Raw genomic sequence first — 19873 nt, forward strand, 5'->3', positions numbered from 1 at the left:
AAAATTTCTTTCCAATCAAAAGTGTCTCAGGCGGAGACGTAAAACTAAAATAATTCAAATAGTTACATCATTGCATTTATTTTTATCTCTTTGTGTTGAAACTTTATCATTTTCTGTAAATAACATTTTAAATTGATAAATAATGATATTCTTTCTATATGTGTTAAATCGTAAGAACCCTGGGAGACGTTACATTGATGTTTACTGAGGAGTGGAAAGCTTTTAAAGCTAATGATGATGCTAAATTGTAGCAGAAATGATTATGCTTATCACTCATGAAATAATGGTATTTTTTATTCTGGTCATTTATAGTTTTTTAAAACAACAACAACCAAAAACCAAAAAAAAAAAAAGTAAATAAATATCAGCTGAAGATGACAATGGCAGTTTTCAGTTTTATATTTTTTACCAACAGTCTTATCTCCATATGTTTTCTTCAGTCCCCGTGTCAAGTTCATGTGTATCAGTCTGGGTCTCACTGTACGTATTAGTTACTTCCTGTTTTATTTTGATAGTCCCTTGTCTTAATTAGATTCTTCTCAGCTATGATCCCAAGTGTGTGCACTCTGCTCTAATATGGCAGATGAGGGAACCCTTGGTTAACCCACACTCTTCAAGTTTGGCAGAAGGTAATCAACATTTGTGGGATATGCAAAATGTTAAGAGTTGCTTTTGACTCAGGTTTTATTTCAAACAGGCATGACTCTAACTTTAAATCATGGATAACTTATGGCCTTAAAACATTCCTCTCTCTTACTCATAGAAACATTGTGCTCAGCTTTGAGACCTTGCGAGACAAACACAACCTGATACAATACAACTTTCACAGATACCTACAGCTGAGATCATATATTGATCACGAGTGCAAATTGACTGACTTTACAGATGCTGAGTCACATTTTTTCCACATCCTGAAAAATGCTCCAACCATGACCCCTGCTAAATCCATTTCCAAACTATACAAAGCTCTCTCTAGTGCCAGCGAGGATAACACTTTATACGTTAAAGATAAATGGGAAAGGGAATCGGGGATTGATATTTCTGTGGGGGAGTGGGAAAATATTTGGTCCACATCCAGCTCTATGAGCTGGAGAGAACACGGCTGGAAAAATATTATTAGATACTTCAAGACACCATATCAGGAGAGATAAAAGGTGCTCATATGCCATGCTGGAGACAATGCGGCTCGACTCTTGCTAATCATTTCCATGTCTTTTGGGACCGTCCCAGGTTAAAAGATTTCTGGACGGGTGTCCAGGCCTCCTTAAGCGCAGTTTTTAACGCTCTAATACCTCTAGATTTTAAGGTTCTATACATGGGTCTGGTCCCTTTTCTGGAACGTAGGAGTGAGATTAAGTTGGTTGTTACGGCCCTGGGCCAGCTGTGTACTTCTGTTGTGCTCTGTCTTTAAGACTCCACAGGTCCTTCCCGATTGGAGAGCTGGCGGCGGCTGATTGGTCCCTGATCATGTGGCTCTTTTCAAAATCCCTCACCAGCAGTTGTGCCGGGGCAGCCACTGACAGCAGCAGCAGACCTGACCCTGGCCTCCAAACCCTGTGACATTCGTGCGTGTGATTCTCGTGACTTACCGAGCTTGTATATAGTGTGTAAATTAGTCTTCACTTGTAAATAGCACATTGTAAATAGACACTGAGACAAAAGGGGTGAGCTGCCTCATTATTTTCCTTGTACTGTTTATTTCAGTTAGGGAGTTAGGTGTAGCGTTTGTCTTTTGTTTGGTTTTTGTTTCACATGGGGTTTCAGACAACACCTCCTCTCCTGACGTAGCTTGTTTTGTTTGTTATTTTGGCCTTTGTTCACCCCGGAGCATCATTTTCAGTGTAGACAAATAAACCACCATTCACTAAGAAATTGGTTTTTCTGTGTATGGTTTTGGGGACCAGGGTGGGGTCACTTCTTTTTTTTTTCAACTCTTATGCTACGTTCCTGTACCCCTAGACTGGGGCGTAACATTGGTGCAGTTACTCTTGGTGGCAAGTAAGAAAACAATTACAAGAAGATGGTTAAGCCCAGTTCAGCCTACCCTGGATGACTGGTTTGGGATCACTTTAGGATGGAAAAACTGACATATCAGTTAAGAAATCAAAAGGCCGAATTCTACCAAATTTGGGACAAATGGATCCTATTCATTACCCCCACAAGCGCTGACTTTACTTGATCTCACTGGTACTTGTACTTTTGTAACCTACTTATCTAATTTCTGACCATTGTTAATTCATTTATTTTATTTACTTATTTTTCTACTCTTTTTTTTCCTCCATGACAGCAGCACATGCAACCCCCGAGTTCATGTTTTTAGTTCCATATAATGTGCTCTACCTTTATGTAATGGGAGTGAAGTTTGTAGAACTTTATTTATCAGGCAATTCTCCTAGTAATATCCATTAGAGGATAATATGCCGATCACTTTGTTTGTCATTTGCTCTGCTGGACTCTAAAAGCCTGGAAGGACTCTGTTTTCATGTCATTCATATATTGCTATGTTGATGGATTTTTCCTGTCCATTCCAAATAAAGATATAATTTTCTTTTAAAACGTTTACTCTGTCACAGGTATATGTCTTTATGGAAATAACCTTTTCCCCTGACATGCATAAGTATAATTTCAAAGAATATCTGAATAGAGTAGATTTTATACTTTATATATTGTCACTACAGTGATACTATCAACTAAACAAAATGTTATGCTGTTTAGTTTTATAATTTTTTTTGTTGGTTCATACTAATCCAACTTTTTTCTCATTCTCATAACTTTCTTCTGTACCATGTGAACTACTCTGTCCTTTTTGTTGATGTATTACATTGCTGCATTTTCTCAGATCCGTTTTCTTCCTCACCTGCACAGATCATCTGTTTTTACAACTGTTTATTTTTTGCACATATTTCTTTATTGTAGCTGTTTTAGTTTCTGTACATCTTCCTGTTATGACTTTTCTCTCTCAGAGTTATTCTCTCGTGGATCGTTGTTGCCATAATCGTATGTTTTGTTTCAAGTACTACAGCTCAAACGTTTACCCGGCCTCACTGATTTAAACTATAGGCTCAAAATATGCAACAACTCAACTCAGCATTTTAAGCAACATGGAGGCCTGTCCATGGATGGTTAACTAAAATAAAATTTGGAAGCCCTGGTGCTTTATTGTCTGGTGTCGTCCTACAACACAACAGGTATCCTCCTCTGTCACACCCACTGTCTGCACAGCCTCCATCCCTACATCCATGAAACCTGTTCTCCACCCTGCTCTCATTACAGATCCCAGTGTCATCTGCAGACATCATCATCCACAGAGACTCCAGCCTGACCTCATCTGTCAACCTGTCTATCAGGTGCTCAGAAATATCCCTGAAATAATCCCACCCTCACCCTGCCTCCCTTGCTGCTTTTGGAAAATCTCACAAGTAAGCCTGCAGTCTGAGGGCAAAGTCCATTACTGGGATATTATGGCACTGAACAGAGTCTCTAGATTACAAAAACTGCCACCTCACAGGTCCTCAGCTGACACCTTCATTAAATTGTCCCCATAAAACACCAGCCTGAAGAGTAAAGAGGCCCCTGCGGGGTAGTGGCCTTCAGGGCGGAGTTAGGGTGATGAACCTACATGCTTGTTGGGTCACTGGTACTGATTTTGAAGTAAATAATGTTCCTCGAGCTTTGAGTGGTCGATAAAACAGGGAAAGTGCCATGTTGCAGTCCTTCGGCCCAATCATTACCCGCTGCATAATTAATGTGTCCGTTGGGACGAATGCATCACTAAACCTCTTCACACGCTTTGCAGTTACCTTTGCAGTCACATAGTTCTCACTAACTTCAGGAAAAAACACTGCTTTTAGTCCCAAGACCCCAACCGCCAGGAACCTTTGATAACTCTTGGTGAGTTTTATTCATGATTACAAACCATTTATCTTCACCTGTGCCTGCTTTAAACAGTCTCTTGCATCTGGATCTTCTATTCTATTCTTAATTATATATGTAGGTACAAAGTTTTGCTCTAATCTCTTTATCACTTGAATCTTTGGGTCATTTGAAATACTTTACATCACTGTCAGTAAAGTCTAGCCCCCAATAAGCTAACTTGTTTGAGACCATTATTTTATTCTTATATAAGCAGGAGACACGCGTTAGGCACTGACCGTTCTAAAATCGGCGTTGGTGGATGGGACACAACAAAGAGCTGGATAAGCTGTGCATGACCTCTATAACTTCATACCAGTGTTCCACTTCATGCCCCCTGCTCCCCATTTTGAAAAATGATTACAGAGACCGAGCAAATCCTTTCCCCCTGACCAAACACAAACACGCACACACACAGATAAACAACGTCTCCCTCCACTGGGCTGAAGCTCACGGTAGCAAAGATGAACTAGAATGTCCATAAAGATGTCAGATTTATTGCTGATTTTCTGCTTGATCTGCGTTTAATGTCGAAGACTGTAAGGTATCAGCGAGGCCAATTTCCAGGAGCAAATTACCCGCCTGGGCTGAGTCCTTTGTGTGTTTGCTGAGTGCTGAATATAAAGACTATTAATGGTTTGTTGGGCCAAGACTTTCCGAGATCCCTGGGAGTTCCCGGTGTGGTGGAAACTGTTGACAGTACAGTCAACGTGCTGCCTGGCCTTCAGATTCATTAAGTCAGTTTGCCTTAGCTGTGTGTGCGTTGTGTGTGCTCCATTAAGCAGCACATTTTCTGTCATCAGCCAGAAAGTCGTGTTTGTGTGCATTTCACATGCTTGCAGGCTTATATAACCATCCAGTATTATTACACAACGAAGTGCATCAAAGACATGACTCTGGACACCTGAGGCCTGTGCTACTACTGAGGTGTCCTATCATTATCGTATAAACAGGTGACCTGTTTTATAGTCTTAACCCTTAAAGTCTGAACCACCAAAGAATTAGCAGAAAATTTACATTATTTGAAAATTTAGTTCTTATTGAACCTTCTGACGCCTTCTGTATCATTTTTGCTACAGTTGACATTTTTTTATTTCATTTTATTGTATTTATTTTGCAAATTATTGCTTTAAATTATATTGTGCAATTAATTGGGGGTTTTCAGGGAGAAAAAGCAACTGTGATCATGTAAAAAAAACATGCATCAAAGATGATGTTAAGGGATATACTAATGCTTACTGAACAATAAAACTGTTTTGAAAAAAAATGGTTTGCAGCCAATGTGAGGGGAAAAACTCATGGAATAAAATTGTGGCTCATTTGGGAAAAAAACAAAGACTTCACATGCTTCCAAGAATGACTGGCTGATCCATTAACAGGTGGTGATTTTAAACCTGTTGATCTCCAATCTGGAACATTCGCGGTCATCTACCCCAGCAAGAAGTGATCCACCTCTGTAGTACTGAAAACCCAGGATTAAACCTGGAGTTACCTGGATAAGATAAAATCCTGTTTCACAGTACAGGCCTCAAGTGAAAGCTGGCAAACTTTACTCAAACTTCAGGTAAAGCAGAGTTCAGGCCAGTTTTGCAAGTAGTGGCAAAAACCAAGATTCTCAACAGAGAGAGGCTCCACCCAGCAATTAGACACAGGTGGAGCAGATTAGGACAGAGCAGGTAATCAGACAGGTGGGCTGGACCTGAAAGAGAACATGGGGTGAGTAAACACAAAGAACAAATAACTACACGCAAAAAAACAACTTAAATTGGGTTAGAAATCACTTTTAAACATAAACATCCCAGAAAACATTTCAGCACCAAGTAGCCGTCAGCTGAACCTTTGTTTGTTTGAAAAATGGTTTCAAAATAAAAGTCCGTCTTTGGCATCACCTGGATGACCTTGTTAGACTTGATCCATAAGCGGTTCAGTTTTTGCCTTCATAAAGCAGGAGGTAACGTTGTTGCTTTAGCTATGTTTGCTGGGCTATAATACTTTATAAATAGGACTGTGTCCAGGTGGAAAAATTCACCTGTCATCCAATTTGTGCTTCTGGGTCATAGTGTGTCTTCTTTTCTCCGAGTCCTCTTTCAGTCAGGACATGTCTGTGCCCTGAGGGATCCTTTCACACTTCAGTTTCACCCCAATTCAGTGGCCTGAGCGTGTCTCTGTAAACCCCAAACTTACAGCCAGTGGCCTTTTTGAATCTTACCAACTTTTCACAATTAAAAAAACTGAACACATGTAACTTTGGTGATATTCTATCTTCTAGAAATGAGAAGAACAAGCACAAAACCACCTGTCCTCTCTGCTTTGTTTCCCCTCTGCTGCTGCTTGCCAAATAAACCATTTCAGGTCATGTGACATATTTGCCACAACAGTGTCTTAATCTGAGTGAGTCTGATGAAAAACTGTTAGAGCCAAATGTTGCTCTGTTAATTTTGATCGATCAGAAGCTGTCAGTGCAGAGTGGTTAATTTTCTGACCTCCAAATGGGAGGACTGGAGCATGTCCAAAACTGGTTCTGGAGGTTGTGAAAAGCTGAAGCCCATTTCTGTTTGCTGCCACCTTATATCTCTGCATTAGAGGAGAAATGACAGCTTTCATTACTGCTTACTTTAGCAGAAGGGATGGTATGGGAGCATCCAGATATTGATGGCAACCATAATATATGAAAAAATAAAGTGTATAAATAAAGTAATTCGCAAGCAAAGAGAAAAAGTTAAAGATTATTTTTCTATGCATGCATAATGGGTAGGTTATTATTTTTAGCCCTGATAATAAATGGAAATGTGATATTGTGACAGCCATGAAACAATTAGTTCCCATGTGATGTACCTTGGCCAGAAGATGGGAACATTCATTATGACCCACAGCCACAGACAGCAATCAAAGCTGCACATAGCCTCGAGATAACCTCCTCTGATCATTTTGACTCTTAGAATAACCAAAAATATAATCAATGTTCTTTCCGTATAGACTAAAATGAGTGATTGAGTCATTAAAATCAGCAGGGAAGTGTTTCCAGAGGTCAGGGTCAGCGGCTTTTTCCTCTATCATCTTCTACTGGGCCACAAGTTATTTTTGCAGACGCAGGTATCGCCCCCTTGGGGCCATCAAAAGAAAGCAGGTTTAAGGCACTTCGGAAGATAGAACCATCTATTCTACGTCCTTTCAAGCATTTATGGTTGTCCGGCCACCTGATTATTTTTCACCCAATTTTAGCAATAATATTGAGGAAAAGAATAATTAAAAATGATAAAATGAGCAGACACAATGGGGCCTTTGCACCGTCAGTGCTCAGCCCTAAAAATAATATCCGCTATCCCCCATAAGATGGTCTGCAGACCTCCACCGTGAGACGCTTCCTGAGCAGCCTGAGGACAGGAACTGTTACCCATATAAAATGCACGAGAAGAAGCAGTGCTGTGAAGGCAAATGCATGTTAGCTATGACTAAAATTACATAAAAGCCTATGTGACGTGACCAACTGCTCCAACATGGCAATATATCCAGTATTTATTCAATCTTTTTTTTTTTCAATGCAGTCCCATTATTTAAATGTAGCCTGGCATTATTGATTTACTCCCTTCTTTATTTAAGAGAAAAAAAAATTACACTGCTTGGTACAACTGTTAATTTTCAAATTTATATTCTAAAGTATAAGTCAGCTAATAAATTATGCTTTATTATAGAGGTTTGCAATAGTAAATTAGCTCCAACTGCAGCATTAAAGTGATGGGCACATTAATTATCAGTAATTAGAATAATATAATACCTTTGTGCACATAAAAGATGGCTGTACCCACAGTGGCATCACCCATTGGTTTATGCTATCCTGTTCTGAAGCTTTGAGATGAATGTTTTCACTGTCGCCATCACTTTGGTCTACTGTGGAATGGTTGGGCAGTCAAGGTCAAAGGTCCTGGTAGTCCAGCCCCCAGCTTCCCAAACTGGCTGCAGGCACATGGAACAGGACGGAGCCCGAGCCAGTGATTTAGGTGGCAAGATTATTGCTAGAAACAGACACAGCTCAGGTTCAGACTGATTGAGAAGAACCAGATGAGGTGGTTAAGGAGTCTGTCTAGAATACCTCCTGGGCACATAGGTGAAGTGCTTCAGGCTCATCCAGTTGGAGGAGGTCCCAGGTCAGACGCAGCTGGTTTGGGAATGTCACAGTGTCCCCCCCCAGAAGAGCTGAAGGAGGTGCTGAGGAGCAGGTGGTCAGAAATAAGTGACTAAGACCATAAACTCATTAGGAAAGTGTTTACAGAGGTCAGGGCTGGGGGCCATTTTCACTAAGATTTTTAGAGGACCAGAAGTCTTTTTGTTCTCACAGGTGTCCTTTAAAAGAATGCAGCTTTAAAACGCTGGCTTCACTTTTAGGCCCAGAAGCTACATCCGTCTTTTACACCATCTATAGTTCTGCATAATTAATATTTTTACTCTGAATATTGTCACCAGCAACAATACTGAGGGAAAGTCTCCACCAGCTTCTGAGGGGAAAAAAATCTGACTTCTAAACCGCTAAATGAGAACATGCTGTGTTCACAAGCTGTTATCTGCATCTGTCTGCAGTTAAAGTAGATTTATACCATTTTTTTTCCTTAAAACACCACTTTTGCATGAAAGCAATGCAAATGCAGCACATTCAGACTGAAAAGGAAAAACATCAGGGTGTCAGGGGTGGTGCTCTGCATGGACGCACTACCAAGCTCTACATGGCACGATTAATACCACTTCTAATACTTATGCTGTTAGCAGAGTGGCATTGTTTTCTTTGGTTCCAAACATGACACATGCATCTGTCGTAAGGCTGTCTTTTTTCTTTTTTTTTTGTCTTGACCTGAGGATAATTTCTTAATGTGCATGGTCAAATCTGAAAGCTTGAAGGCGATGAGAGTTAACCAAAACCAAAAGCAGAGTCGCTGCTGACAGCCAAACAGGAGGAATGATCTGATTAATACTTGTGAGCTTTCATATCATAAAAGAGTAGTTTTAGTAGCACGTTTAACGCAGTACTTCTACTTGCTCTGGAGTGTTTTCGGTGTATTTTAGAAATGTGAATACCTCTTCCACCACATGCTGTGCAGATACATTATGCTGGTGAGGATGGAGCCTATATTTCCCCTGTCTCCTTACAAACTCTCTTCCTCTCCCTCACTCACATATTAGATGGAGGGGGAGAGCAGTAGCCTACAGGAGTGAAGCATGCATAAAAAGCAGCACAATAACCCCTCCACCTCCACCACCACCACCACCAGCAGTGTTGCTGTGAAGCACGTCAGAGGAAGCGGGCTATGAATCGAGGTGCACAGCGGGGTAAAGAAAACATTTCTTGGGGACACAGCTAGGGGACAGTGCCGGTCTCCTGACTCGGGACTGACACTCCCCTCCCCTCCACGCACACAAACTAACATCCCGGAAAGCTTCAAGTCCACATCGCGCTGCAGGGGAAAACATCTGAGGTAATTATGCAGACTTTTTTCCACTTCTCTGCTCGCTTTGAAACAACGTGAGCCGAATACGGGAGGGAGTGGAGGCGGTGGCGGAGGTAATGGTGGTGAGGATGTCAACTCAGTGGTAAAGTCAAGAGGCACGTGTTTGTTTTTGAAGTGGGGGGGAAAGGATTCAAAGCGGCTCCGCTGAGACTTTGTCTTTGCAACTGTTTGCGTGGGCCAGTGGATGCATATTTAATCGATGAGTGGGCAGCAGTAATTCAGAGTACAGGAGTGGGCAACTGAAGCTGCAGGATGAGAGAGAAAAGGAGAGGCTTTTGGTGACAAGTCGATCAGCTGTGCTCGCTCTCGGAGGCCTGGGAGAAGTCGGTCTTTAAAGCGTGGTGTTGCTGGCTGGGCTCTGAGGCGTGGAGGGTGGGTTACTAGGGGTGGAAGAAGGCGGGTGTTTATTATTTTTAATAAGGTCATAAGGAGGAGAAGCGGTGGAGTGAGTGTTACAGAAAAACATCAAAGCTGAACTGTAGTTTTTGGACATTTCTTGACTTTTTCGCTGTTATTGTCGCAGCCGGGGGGTCTTTGGGGGGTTTGCAGCCTCGCTCTCTCTCGCTGGAGTCAGTGTGGCGGGCAGGGACAGTCCAGGCGCTCATATACAAAGCCAGCACGTTTCACTGTGTCTGCAGCAGCTGAGCGGTGCTGAGCACCACCTCCAGCATCATCACCACCACCAGCAGCAGCAGAAGCAGTTGCATATCTGGGAGGATTTGGGAGCACAGTTGGAGGATCGACGACGCATCGATGATGAAGCTCACCTGCTGTTTGCAGGTTGCTGGTCTGAGGTTGGAGGGTGCCGAGTGAGCGGAGGTGTTGCCGAAGCGCTGTCCGAGGTGCTGAAAAGCCCGCGGACAGAGCGCCGTTGTCGCCTTTCCAGTCGAGATGACACGCACGAACTGACGTGAATGCCAAGCAGCACCACGCGGCGGTTAACACGGCTCCCCTGGCCAGAGTGCATGGGACCGCGCGTCCTCTTGGCGTTAGAAACATGGAGAGAATTTTCCTGCTCGTCCTGAGCTGTGTCGGCGTCTCTCTGGTCACAGCGGGTAAGTTTACGAATGTGTGCAATTACAAAGATGTTCCGCGAATTTCAGCGCAGCAGCACCTTCCAGAGTGGCTTTTATCTCTATTTTCTTCCAACTAAACGAACCGTGGAAGAATTCCTCTATCGGCATCTGTGTGAGAGAAATGCTGCTGGTGCTGGGCTTCAGATTTAATTCAGTGTTGTTGTTGGTGGTGTTGCTATTGTGAGACGCTGCGTAGTCTGGTGTGTTTGTGGGGAAAGGCTGTGTTTGTAAGACAATACATGCATTTCTGTGCGGTCGTCTAATTAAACATGCTACAGTTAGTGGTGGTGAGGGATCCACATCACCAGACACAGTGGGGCTAAACTATGCTACTGTGTGTGTGTGTGTGTGTGTGTGTGTGTGTGTGTGTGTGTGTGTGTGTGTGTGTGTGTCGGTGTCTGTGTGTACGTGGGTGTGTGTGTGATTGATGTGATCCAAGCTGACCTTTGAATCTCATTTCAGGTCGGTACTATAAACTGCTGCATGTCCACACACAAGCAAACTATCCCAGTGTGAAAATTAGACATATGTAGGGACGTTTGTTGACTCCGCTGCTCATTACAGACACTTTCCTCTAAGTCTGACTGTAGTCGACAGCCACTGGCCACTAGAAATACATGATTGGAGCGACAGGGGCCCTCTGATGCTTGCTGTGGAAATATCCAGCTCACCCTGTGTGTGTGCACATCTCTAAAACAGGCTTTTTAGATCTCAAACTACACACACTTGACCGCTCTCTGTGATGAAGTGCCACACTACACTCCTGCCATCAAAGTGCACCTTTAGTTCACTCGGCACACTCCCACTCCACAGCCTTTCCACTCACGATACATCACTAGCCTGCTCCTGTCTCTGGCACACACTTATGCACACACACACACACACCCTCAGTCGTGTGTGTTTTCGTCTCCTAAACTTCCAGAAATAGATGTACAGTAAAAATCCGTTTAGGTCCCTGCAGGCACAGACTACACAAATGTGCCCCTTAGACCTCTGTAGTGTCAACAATGTGCACATTTGTAGAATTTCTTCTTTATTTCTTGGCAACTAAAACAAACCATTTCATGCTTGCAAATTTAAACCCTCCCAAGTCTTTGGTCTCCGTGTGCCTGGTGGGTTTTTACAAGTGGGTTCCCTCCTGCAGTCCAAAGACAAGTATGTCAGGTTAGTTTGCTTGCTTAAACTGACCACAGGGGGGAATGCATGATGGATAAAGCTGTGTGAGACAAGCAGGACTATAAAACCACTATCTGAATGCCTGTTTCAAAATGCATGAATAAATAAATGGATACCTTGTAAACAATATTACGCTTGAAAAACAAAAAGTGAATTTTTCTATAGTTGCATTAAAGTAGAAAATGCCACCAGTGGTTTAAAACTGGTGTAGACGGATGGAGAATAACAGCAGCACTTTAGATGGAAGCAGCAGCACCTTTAAAGGTGCAATAAGGAACTTTTTTTCCCGTCAGTGTGCAGAAATGATGCTGATTGCAGCTTTAACTGCTTCGTTTTATGAGTTTGTTTCTTTGCATTTATATTGGATGAACATCTGTATCAGCTGATATCAGTTAGTCTGTACTGATGTCAGCAGCCAGTGTTGATCTGTTGGGTTGCATCAGTTTTGTGCAAGATGCTGAACGATGATGCGATAAAGAGCCTAAACCCTTCAAACGGTTCAGTGATTATTATTAATATTATTATTATTTTAATGTAGACTTTTATTATTTCTTTGGCAGAAATAGTGGATGAAAGGAAAATAAAATCTAAATATCAGCCAGAATCGCTCCATCCCTGTTTGTTGTTTCTCTTATGAAACAGCTATGACTGTTGGATACAATTATTAGTCGAACATGTGCTGGACAGACATTTGATCATAGGTGTGTTTCTCTCTGTGTTAGTCCTCGAATAGACTGAGGCTCTGTAGTCTCTCATCCTGTGACAGGCTCCAGTCCCTCCGTCACAACTTCACAATGGATGAGCAGTAAAGAAAATGGATGGAAGGACTTCAGCAGAACCTTACTCTGTTATAAAGCCTTTATTAACCCTATAAATACCTCATTCAAAGAGAGACAATTATGCAGTTCCAAATGTTATCAAGTGTTTGTTTATGCTTACACCTGTTGTGGGTGCTTCATCACAGCAGTTGAGAGCAGATCTGAGATTTTCATCAGCAATTTTAAACGCACCATTTATCCAACCGGGCATGCAGTGAGGTGGAGGATAGCTGACGCTGGGCAGAGGCATCCACCACCGAGCTAACAGAGCTGAAATCACCTTCAGAATTCAGCCAGTAAGATTCTGCTGGATGTTCTTGACGTGCTCTAGAGACACGTTGCCTTGTTCCTCTCATTAACTGCCACATACCTGAAACTAGAGATGTCAAGCTCATTTAACATGGTGGGCCACACAGCTCACTGTGATCTCTGTCAGTGTAACAAAGTTTAACTACATTTTTAACCGAGACGCCTTAAAATAAGAAAAAAATCATTTTTAACAATGTTTTCAATTTTTCTACATGAGAAAGAAATGCTGCTGATCAACATCGCCCACTGGTTTTAGACTCCACATTTTGAAGCTACTAATAAAAGAGCAGACTTTGACTCACCAAAAGCACAAATTACCTGAATGGTCCGCTCCACACAGCACACCATGATATTAGTCAGATAATCCATTAAAATGCTTTCAAACGCAGCACCGCAGTTGAGAGCAGACAGTGATTGTCTCTAGCTCCCCGTCACCTGTCTATCAATGTGGCCATGCCCCTGATGGACATAAACAAATTCAACCAGCTCAGAGTTACCATGAAGGGGGAAACTATCCATTGAGCCCAACACTGAGTTTAATTTCAGGCTGTAAATAAAGATTTGAACACTTTGATGTTGGGTAGTTTAACACAGGGAGACTGACTCCGTTAAGTGGCCACTGGAGGAACTTGAGTTTTTGCCACCTCCCGTAGATTTCTGCTTGTTCTTAACCTCTGTCAGTGCCCTCTCCTCTGATCTTATAAAGTTGAGTTCATTTAAAATCCTTTTTCCTTTTCAACACTTCTCTGCCAACAAAAATAGTTCTTTTCATTTCTGTGTCTCAAAATGTGAGGCACAAAAGCCGATTTTCTATGCAAATGCTAAAAAAATGAGGATTTTTGCATCCTTTCATGGATGAAGACAGAGGTACAAATCCAGCTTGTGCACATGCGCAAGACGGCATGTAAAACTTACATTTTTTTTATGGCCAGCAGGGGGCAACATAACGACTGTCAGTCGTTTCGAGGTCAACCCTCAGCTCCCTCACTCTGTGATCTCTCTCAACACTTTTATATTAAAAGTAATGATTAAGCCCAACAAATAAATAAAGTCTTATTAAAAAGAACATGAAGTTAAATTTGTAAATTATTGTAATTACAAGAGGAGAATAAATCAGGCCATGCTCGCTGGCTCATGAAGATTCACCTCAGATGATGCTGTTGTTGAAAATGTTTGGCTCAAATCTTCACAATGGCGGCTCTTTCCATCTTTTATATACAGTTAATGGATTGTGATTATTAAAGAGGACCTACAGCTTTATGAATGTGACTCACTGTTTTACTGCAGAGTTTTATGCCTCTGGTCCCTGGACTCAGGCCAGAGGACCACTGTTGAATCTTTCTGTGTCCTTTAAATCCTTTCATCTCCTAAATGTATCTAAAAATAAATAAATAAATAAATAAATAAATAAATAAATAAATAAAAATCCAACAGATCAGGATCATTCAAAATTATCACATCATCACACTCTATTTTTACTTTTTCATATTTGTTTGGCTTACTATTATAAACCTCAGTGAGTCAAAATGCTTGGTGACACTTTTGGATTCCCTCTCCAGCATGATTCAAGCTTTTGTCTCCCACTTAGTTTAAACATAGTTAGACACCTGCAGCAGGAAAAGCAGGCCAAACCAGTGCCAAAGCAGAGAGGTGGGCCGGCAGGAGTAAAACTGACACCGTGGTGATGTCTTTAAGGTTGTCTGTGTTTACAGGGACTCATAAACAGTCGGTTGGTCCTGTGAAAGGAAGGGTAATGTTTCCATTTAAAATGTAAATTGACTCTCTTAACACATTCATCTAAATGAGGCCATAAATCCTTGCAGGCAATTTTGCTCCTCCCTAACGGTTCTGTGTTTGGGGAACAAAAAGAAAAGTCAATGAATCAATCAAGAAAGTGAACAGAGATGGAAAAGCTGCAGGCGCTTTTCTGTGTTTGAGGGATGTTTATAATAATGAAAAAGGGAAATCTTTCAAGAGATAACAGAATTTTGATTTTTTTGAGCTGTAAACCAAAAAGATCCAAGAAAATTATGGCACCCACCTGCCAGGTGATGCATTCTCTGTTAGTACAGTAGATTATGTGTCAGGTGCTAAGCCATTTAGCATCCACAGAGAGGCCAAAGTTTGTAAAAGCTACCCATCTCCCGCTCTCTCTCACACTGTCAAACTCACACTCTGAATATTTATGAGACTTCCGATCCATCACAGAAATGCATAAATACTGCAAAATCAAAACAGATGTGACTTTGGAAGAGCCTCTCTGTGCCATTTATCACACGTAGCAGTTTCTCAAATTACAAATGCTTGTTTATGCTTTAAGGGCTGCTCAGCAGACACCGGGCTGCATTATTCATTTAAAAAAGAAAAAACAACCTGCAGCGCTCCGATGTTATTGTTTCAAGACGGCACTTTTCGTCACATGCATGAAATTAGGTGAGTGATTGTAAGTGAACAGAGAGAAGGTGTCAGGCTCTCACGTACAACAGTGCGTTTGCAGAAATTAAAATCAGAAGCTGTTTTCTGTAGCTTCAGTCCTGTGGATTCAACCCCTCTGCCCCGATTTTACTCAAATCTGTGTCCTGTAGACGTGCCGGGTATCTGGGGCAGCAGGAACCTGATTGGAGGGTTGAATCATCACTGTTCCTTCTGAATAGGCTCATTATGGGGCCTCGGGAAGGATGGCAGGTGTGTGTTTGTGTGTGAGATTCACAGGGGATGTGGATTTTGTCTGTGATTATCTGTTTGTTTGTTAGTCCATTTTACAAGCATGATTAACTGTTGGCAATTATTCGCTGTTTGCAGCCTTGTTTACAGTTGGAACGTTTTCTCTTAAAGCTGCGTTCTTGTTTTGTTTTTTTCTATACAGTCGCTGCACTTTCTTCTTACAAACATCTTGCATCAGATTTGGGGGCTTGACAGGGACATCTCTTATTATGCTGCAAGTGCATGTAACAATGGCGTGAATACACAGAGCCAAGCCACCCGTGTTCACCATAAACCTGCATGTGTAGGGAGGAGGCACACCCTGCATCTCACAAAGTTGCAGCTAAATTAAATCTACATTTTATTTCAATGGGGAAACCCAGTGATCACAGCCTCTTTGGAATAAATGAGTTTTTTCTCAACATTACCCGTGAGAAATGCCAGCTCAGTCTGACTGAACATGAACCCAACTTTAACCTGACAGAAGTTCAGGGGTTTCTACCGCAAGCGATCGCACATCATGTAACCAGATATATTTCCTGTCGTGCAAACACGTCTAAAGAGGAATAGTTGGGCGACTGATTTTCCCAGGCATGTCTTAGGTTTTTAGATATTCATTTGCACCAATACAACTTTAAAAGCTTGAGTAATGAGACGTCAGTGCCTCTGAAAGATGGATATAGCCATGCTGAAATCAGCAGCTGCTTTAGGATTATATATTTATACCACAAACTGATTACACCGCTGAGGTCATGCTTTAGTTTGAATTATACACATACCTTTTTTTATATTATCTTCTTTCTTTCTTTTTTACAATTTCCATGGAGACCATCTTTATGTGTGATGTATGCTGCAATATTAGCACTTCATATAATTTCTTATTGGCAAATAATTAAGGTGACTTTCCATTCTTTTGTTTCTGGAGTGTGAGTTTGTGTGAAACAGAATAAAAAAGATGAAAATAGAACTAATTTATAAGCCTGGTTTGACAGAACTGGTGTATCTCTCCAGCACAGAAGTGAGATAATAGATAATACAATCTTTATTTATTTATTCAAGTCCATCCTCCCCTGTTGTGTTACATTTTGTAACTGTCAATAGTCCCCTGATAATCCTTCTTAATCCTTCCCGCGCCCCGTCACATGTTGTCATCTGACAAGGCGAATGATAGGACGCGTGATGAGAAACCAGTTTCAGAGTGGCAGCACGGCAGAGCGTTTGTATCGACTTCACAATGCTGCTGCTCTTTTCTGCAGCACCGTGTAACCTCCTTAACCCTCTTCTTCCCTTCAAAAAAGCCTGTTTGAGTTCGTCTTTGTGAGCTCGCCAGCAGCTTTGCAAGATGCAGATGAATAGAGCGATGGCCTTGTAGTTAACAGCATACAGACTGAAGCTTTTAGAGGTGGCAGCATTCGGAGTGAGACCAAAGGGCAGGAGCTGGAAAACAAATGTCATTTTACTTGGAGGTTTCTCTCAGAGCACATTTGTATTTGTTCAGCAGCATCGCTTTGATCTAATTTCTTGAATTACCAGCTTGTGTTTGCATGCCTTTCAAGTCCACTCATGTCTGTCTGGACTTGTACATATTGTGAAGACTCCCGAGGAAATTTAGTACTTTAGGCCGGGAGCAAATTCAGAAATATGGTGACAATCTCTCCTTCTGCTCTTGAAACATGGCGTTGAATAATGAGCATAAAAGTGTTGTCGCAGTATTTCTTAGTTTGTTTCTGTGATAATTGAGATCTGCACATGTGAAACCTTGACCCACTAAAATCAGAGCGGGTCTTCCAAGTCGATTCTTGTGCCAAATCTGAAGGCTTTGAAGAAAGCTCTTGTTCATGAGAATAGGGTGGACAGTGCCTCCGGCTGTGGCTGCTGCTGGGTCTGAAGTGTAAAACTGAAGTGAAACAGGCATCAGAGGACAGATTGGTGCAATCATATGGACCCTGGGCCCGTGGGAGAACAAAGCAGCCATGCCAAAAAACTGACGCGGCAGTGATAGCTCTCTGACGCAGTCAGTCATCTGCCCAGCATCACGTCTGAATGTGCGCAGGTGGAGGAGTAGGAGGAGGAGGGCTGAAGCTGCCATCTGGAGGGAGTTGGTGGCATGAATGTAAAGCTGTGTTACTAACATGTTCACTCGGTGAGCAAAGAAGAGATTCATCAGACGTGCAGGCTCATTCACATACACACATGCCTGCAGAGCTCCATAAATGTTCAACCTTAGATGTTTTCAGTGGTCTGGAAACAAAGTTTAAAAAAACCATCACATGCAGTATGATTCAGAAACCCTGGGAACCATCTCCAGGTTTTATTGTTCTCATTGCCAGTAGATGCTCCCTGAACCCCAGCTTTGATTGGGATGGTGTTTGGGACATGGTTAAACAGTCCTCCACCACTCCTGAAGATCAGCAAATACACTTACTTATTTCATACACAGGATAATATGTACGACACCACGCAAGCTTTAGTATGAAATTTAAGGCTGACCCGAGTGTACAACATGCCCTTCAAGCACAACTGGCACCTTTAACACATGCTTAAAGAAAATCTGTCTGTGATATTTCATATTTCGGTTCCACAACAGTCCACAAACGGGTGTTTTTAGCTGGTGTGACGGCCGCTGAAAGGTTGGTCACCACCAGACGGAAAGACTCACCTGCTTGGCAAAAATGGATTCCTGGTTTAAGTGATATTGGCCATCTTTAGCTTTCCACTGCGCGTATTCATGAAGCTAAACAGAGTAAAAACTTCCATGTCGTCTTTCCTCTTTCTTAATCTCTTACCCCATTCTGCTCTTTCTCCGGCTGGTCACTGTAGGTTTTCCCCCCCTGTAAGTTAAGTTAAGACTCAAAAGCAGAAGAAAATACAGAAGACTTAAAGGGCCAGTTCACCCAAAATCAAACATTTATATTGTTCTGGTCTGTAATGCTGCAGCTGCTGTAGTGACTGAATGAATAAATGAATAGAAAAAAGTGAAGAGAAATGTCAGTTTCAGAAATCATGGTTTTAATCTAGGAACTATGTTCTTTCTACCAACCTACAACCTCCATCATAACGAAGCGTATAGCTATTTAATATAAGATGTGCTTTATCTGTCCAAAATATGGGAATATTTCTTACAGCTATTAAAAGTTACAACATGCACAAGTATGTAAGAAACATCTTAAATAAGTAGAATGGTGCTTGGGTTAATAAAATAGAATATGATTAAATATCTTTATCAATAGTGTTAGGTTTAAATAAGTTTATATTCCTTCCTATTCCCTTTTGAGCATGTACACTGTGCGCACTGTGTTACACAGTTCAACCATTTATCTTGTTAATATTTTGAAACCATATCAAAATCTAAAACTTCGTCATCACATTGTGTTGATTTTTAAAATAGTTATTTCCTTGTTCCGAATGAAGACAGACATGCATCCCTTCAGTGATTGCGATGCATAATTTATGCCTACATCCCTGACAGCACACTTAGTTTTACGGTCTGTAATCAGCCGCTTAGTACTGTGGTTCCAAATTTCCAATTCAGAACCACAGCGGGAGCAGCAGAAATCGATCCGCCTGGTTCTGTTTAAATGATGATTTAAGCACAAAACTGCACGTAGGCCACTTGATTTCTCTTTCTCATCCAGCTCTCCTCAGCAGAGCATAAAAATACTATTTTTATTTGCTGCTGTGTTTTGTGGGGGGATCGTTTTTATGTGTGATGGGCCAGATGATGTATTTTTTACATTTGAATAATCTGAGGCACAGGTGGAACCCACAGGAAGGTACCTGCCCTGCCGTTACCCACACACTTTTGCTCGTTTGTCTGCTGTCCCGAATGTTTTGCCCCCAGTGTCTCTGACATAAATAAGTCAGGGGATATTTTTGTTCTTTTGCCAGAGTGGCCACAAAGTTTAAGATGCTGTAAATTTCTCAAACTCGAGCAACGAGTCTGGTTCAGGCAGAGAGGGGCCTCGATCCTCCATAAGGCGCCTCAGGGCATGTGCTACTCTTAGGGGAATATTTGCGAGGGAGAGAGAGACGCACGCACACACGGAGAGTGATGGATGGAAGGAAAGAAAAGGAGTGGATGCAAGAGGGAGATGGCGTTCGAGAGAGAGAAACTCAAAGAGGAACATGGAGAGCGCCAGTGGCAAAGGGAGAAGAACACGGAGGTGCATATTGTTCACGTTGTCTCCACGCTCCCCCCCCCTGCACCTGTCTGTGATATGAATCCTCGCAGGCACATACTGTAGGCATTACTTTCCCAGTTGCTTGAAAGGCTGGAAGAAAATCCACAGGGAGAGAGGGGGAGCTACAGTAACTGTGAAGTGAAATACATAGAAAAGCGGAAAGTATGTTATGAAGCGCTAATATCATATTCATAACGTCG

At 41.9% G+C, this 19873-nt stretch overlaps 1 protein-coding gene across 2 annotated transcripts in view; it reads left to right on the forward strand.

Moving 5' to 3' along the window:
• The first annotated feature begins 9433 nt into the window (after nt 1-9433).
• fndc5a (fibronectin type III domain containing 5a) overlaps nt 9434-19873 on the forward strand; it is a 39914-nt gene continuing 29474 nt past the window's right edge. Inside the window, exon 1 of one of the 2 annotated variants that reach the window (XM_063498268.1) lies at nt 9434-10465. In XM_063498268.1, coding sequence (XP_063354338.1) covers nt 10408-10465 — 58 coding nt within the window. In that variant the 5' untranslated portion in view covers nt 9434-10407. The remainder of the gene's footprint in view (nt 10466-19873) is intronic. The other variant, XM_063498267.2, reaches the window with a different exon arrangement.

This window comes from Pelmatolapia mariae, linkage group LG16_19, assembly GCF_036321145.2.
Source record: "Pelmatolapia mariae isolate MD_Pm_ZW linkage group LG16_19, Pm_UMD_F_2, whole genome shotgun sequence".
Taxonomy (NCBI): domain Eukaryota; kingdom Metazoa; phylum Chordata; class Actinopteri; order Cichliformes; family Cichlidae; genus Pelmatolapia; species Pelmatolapia mariae.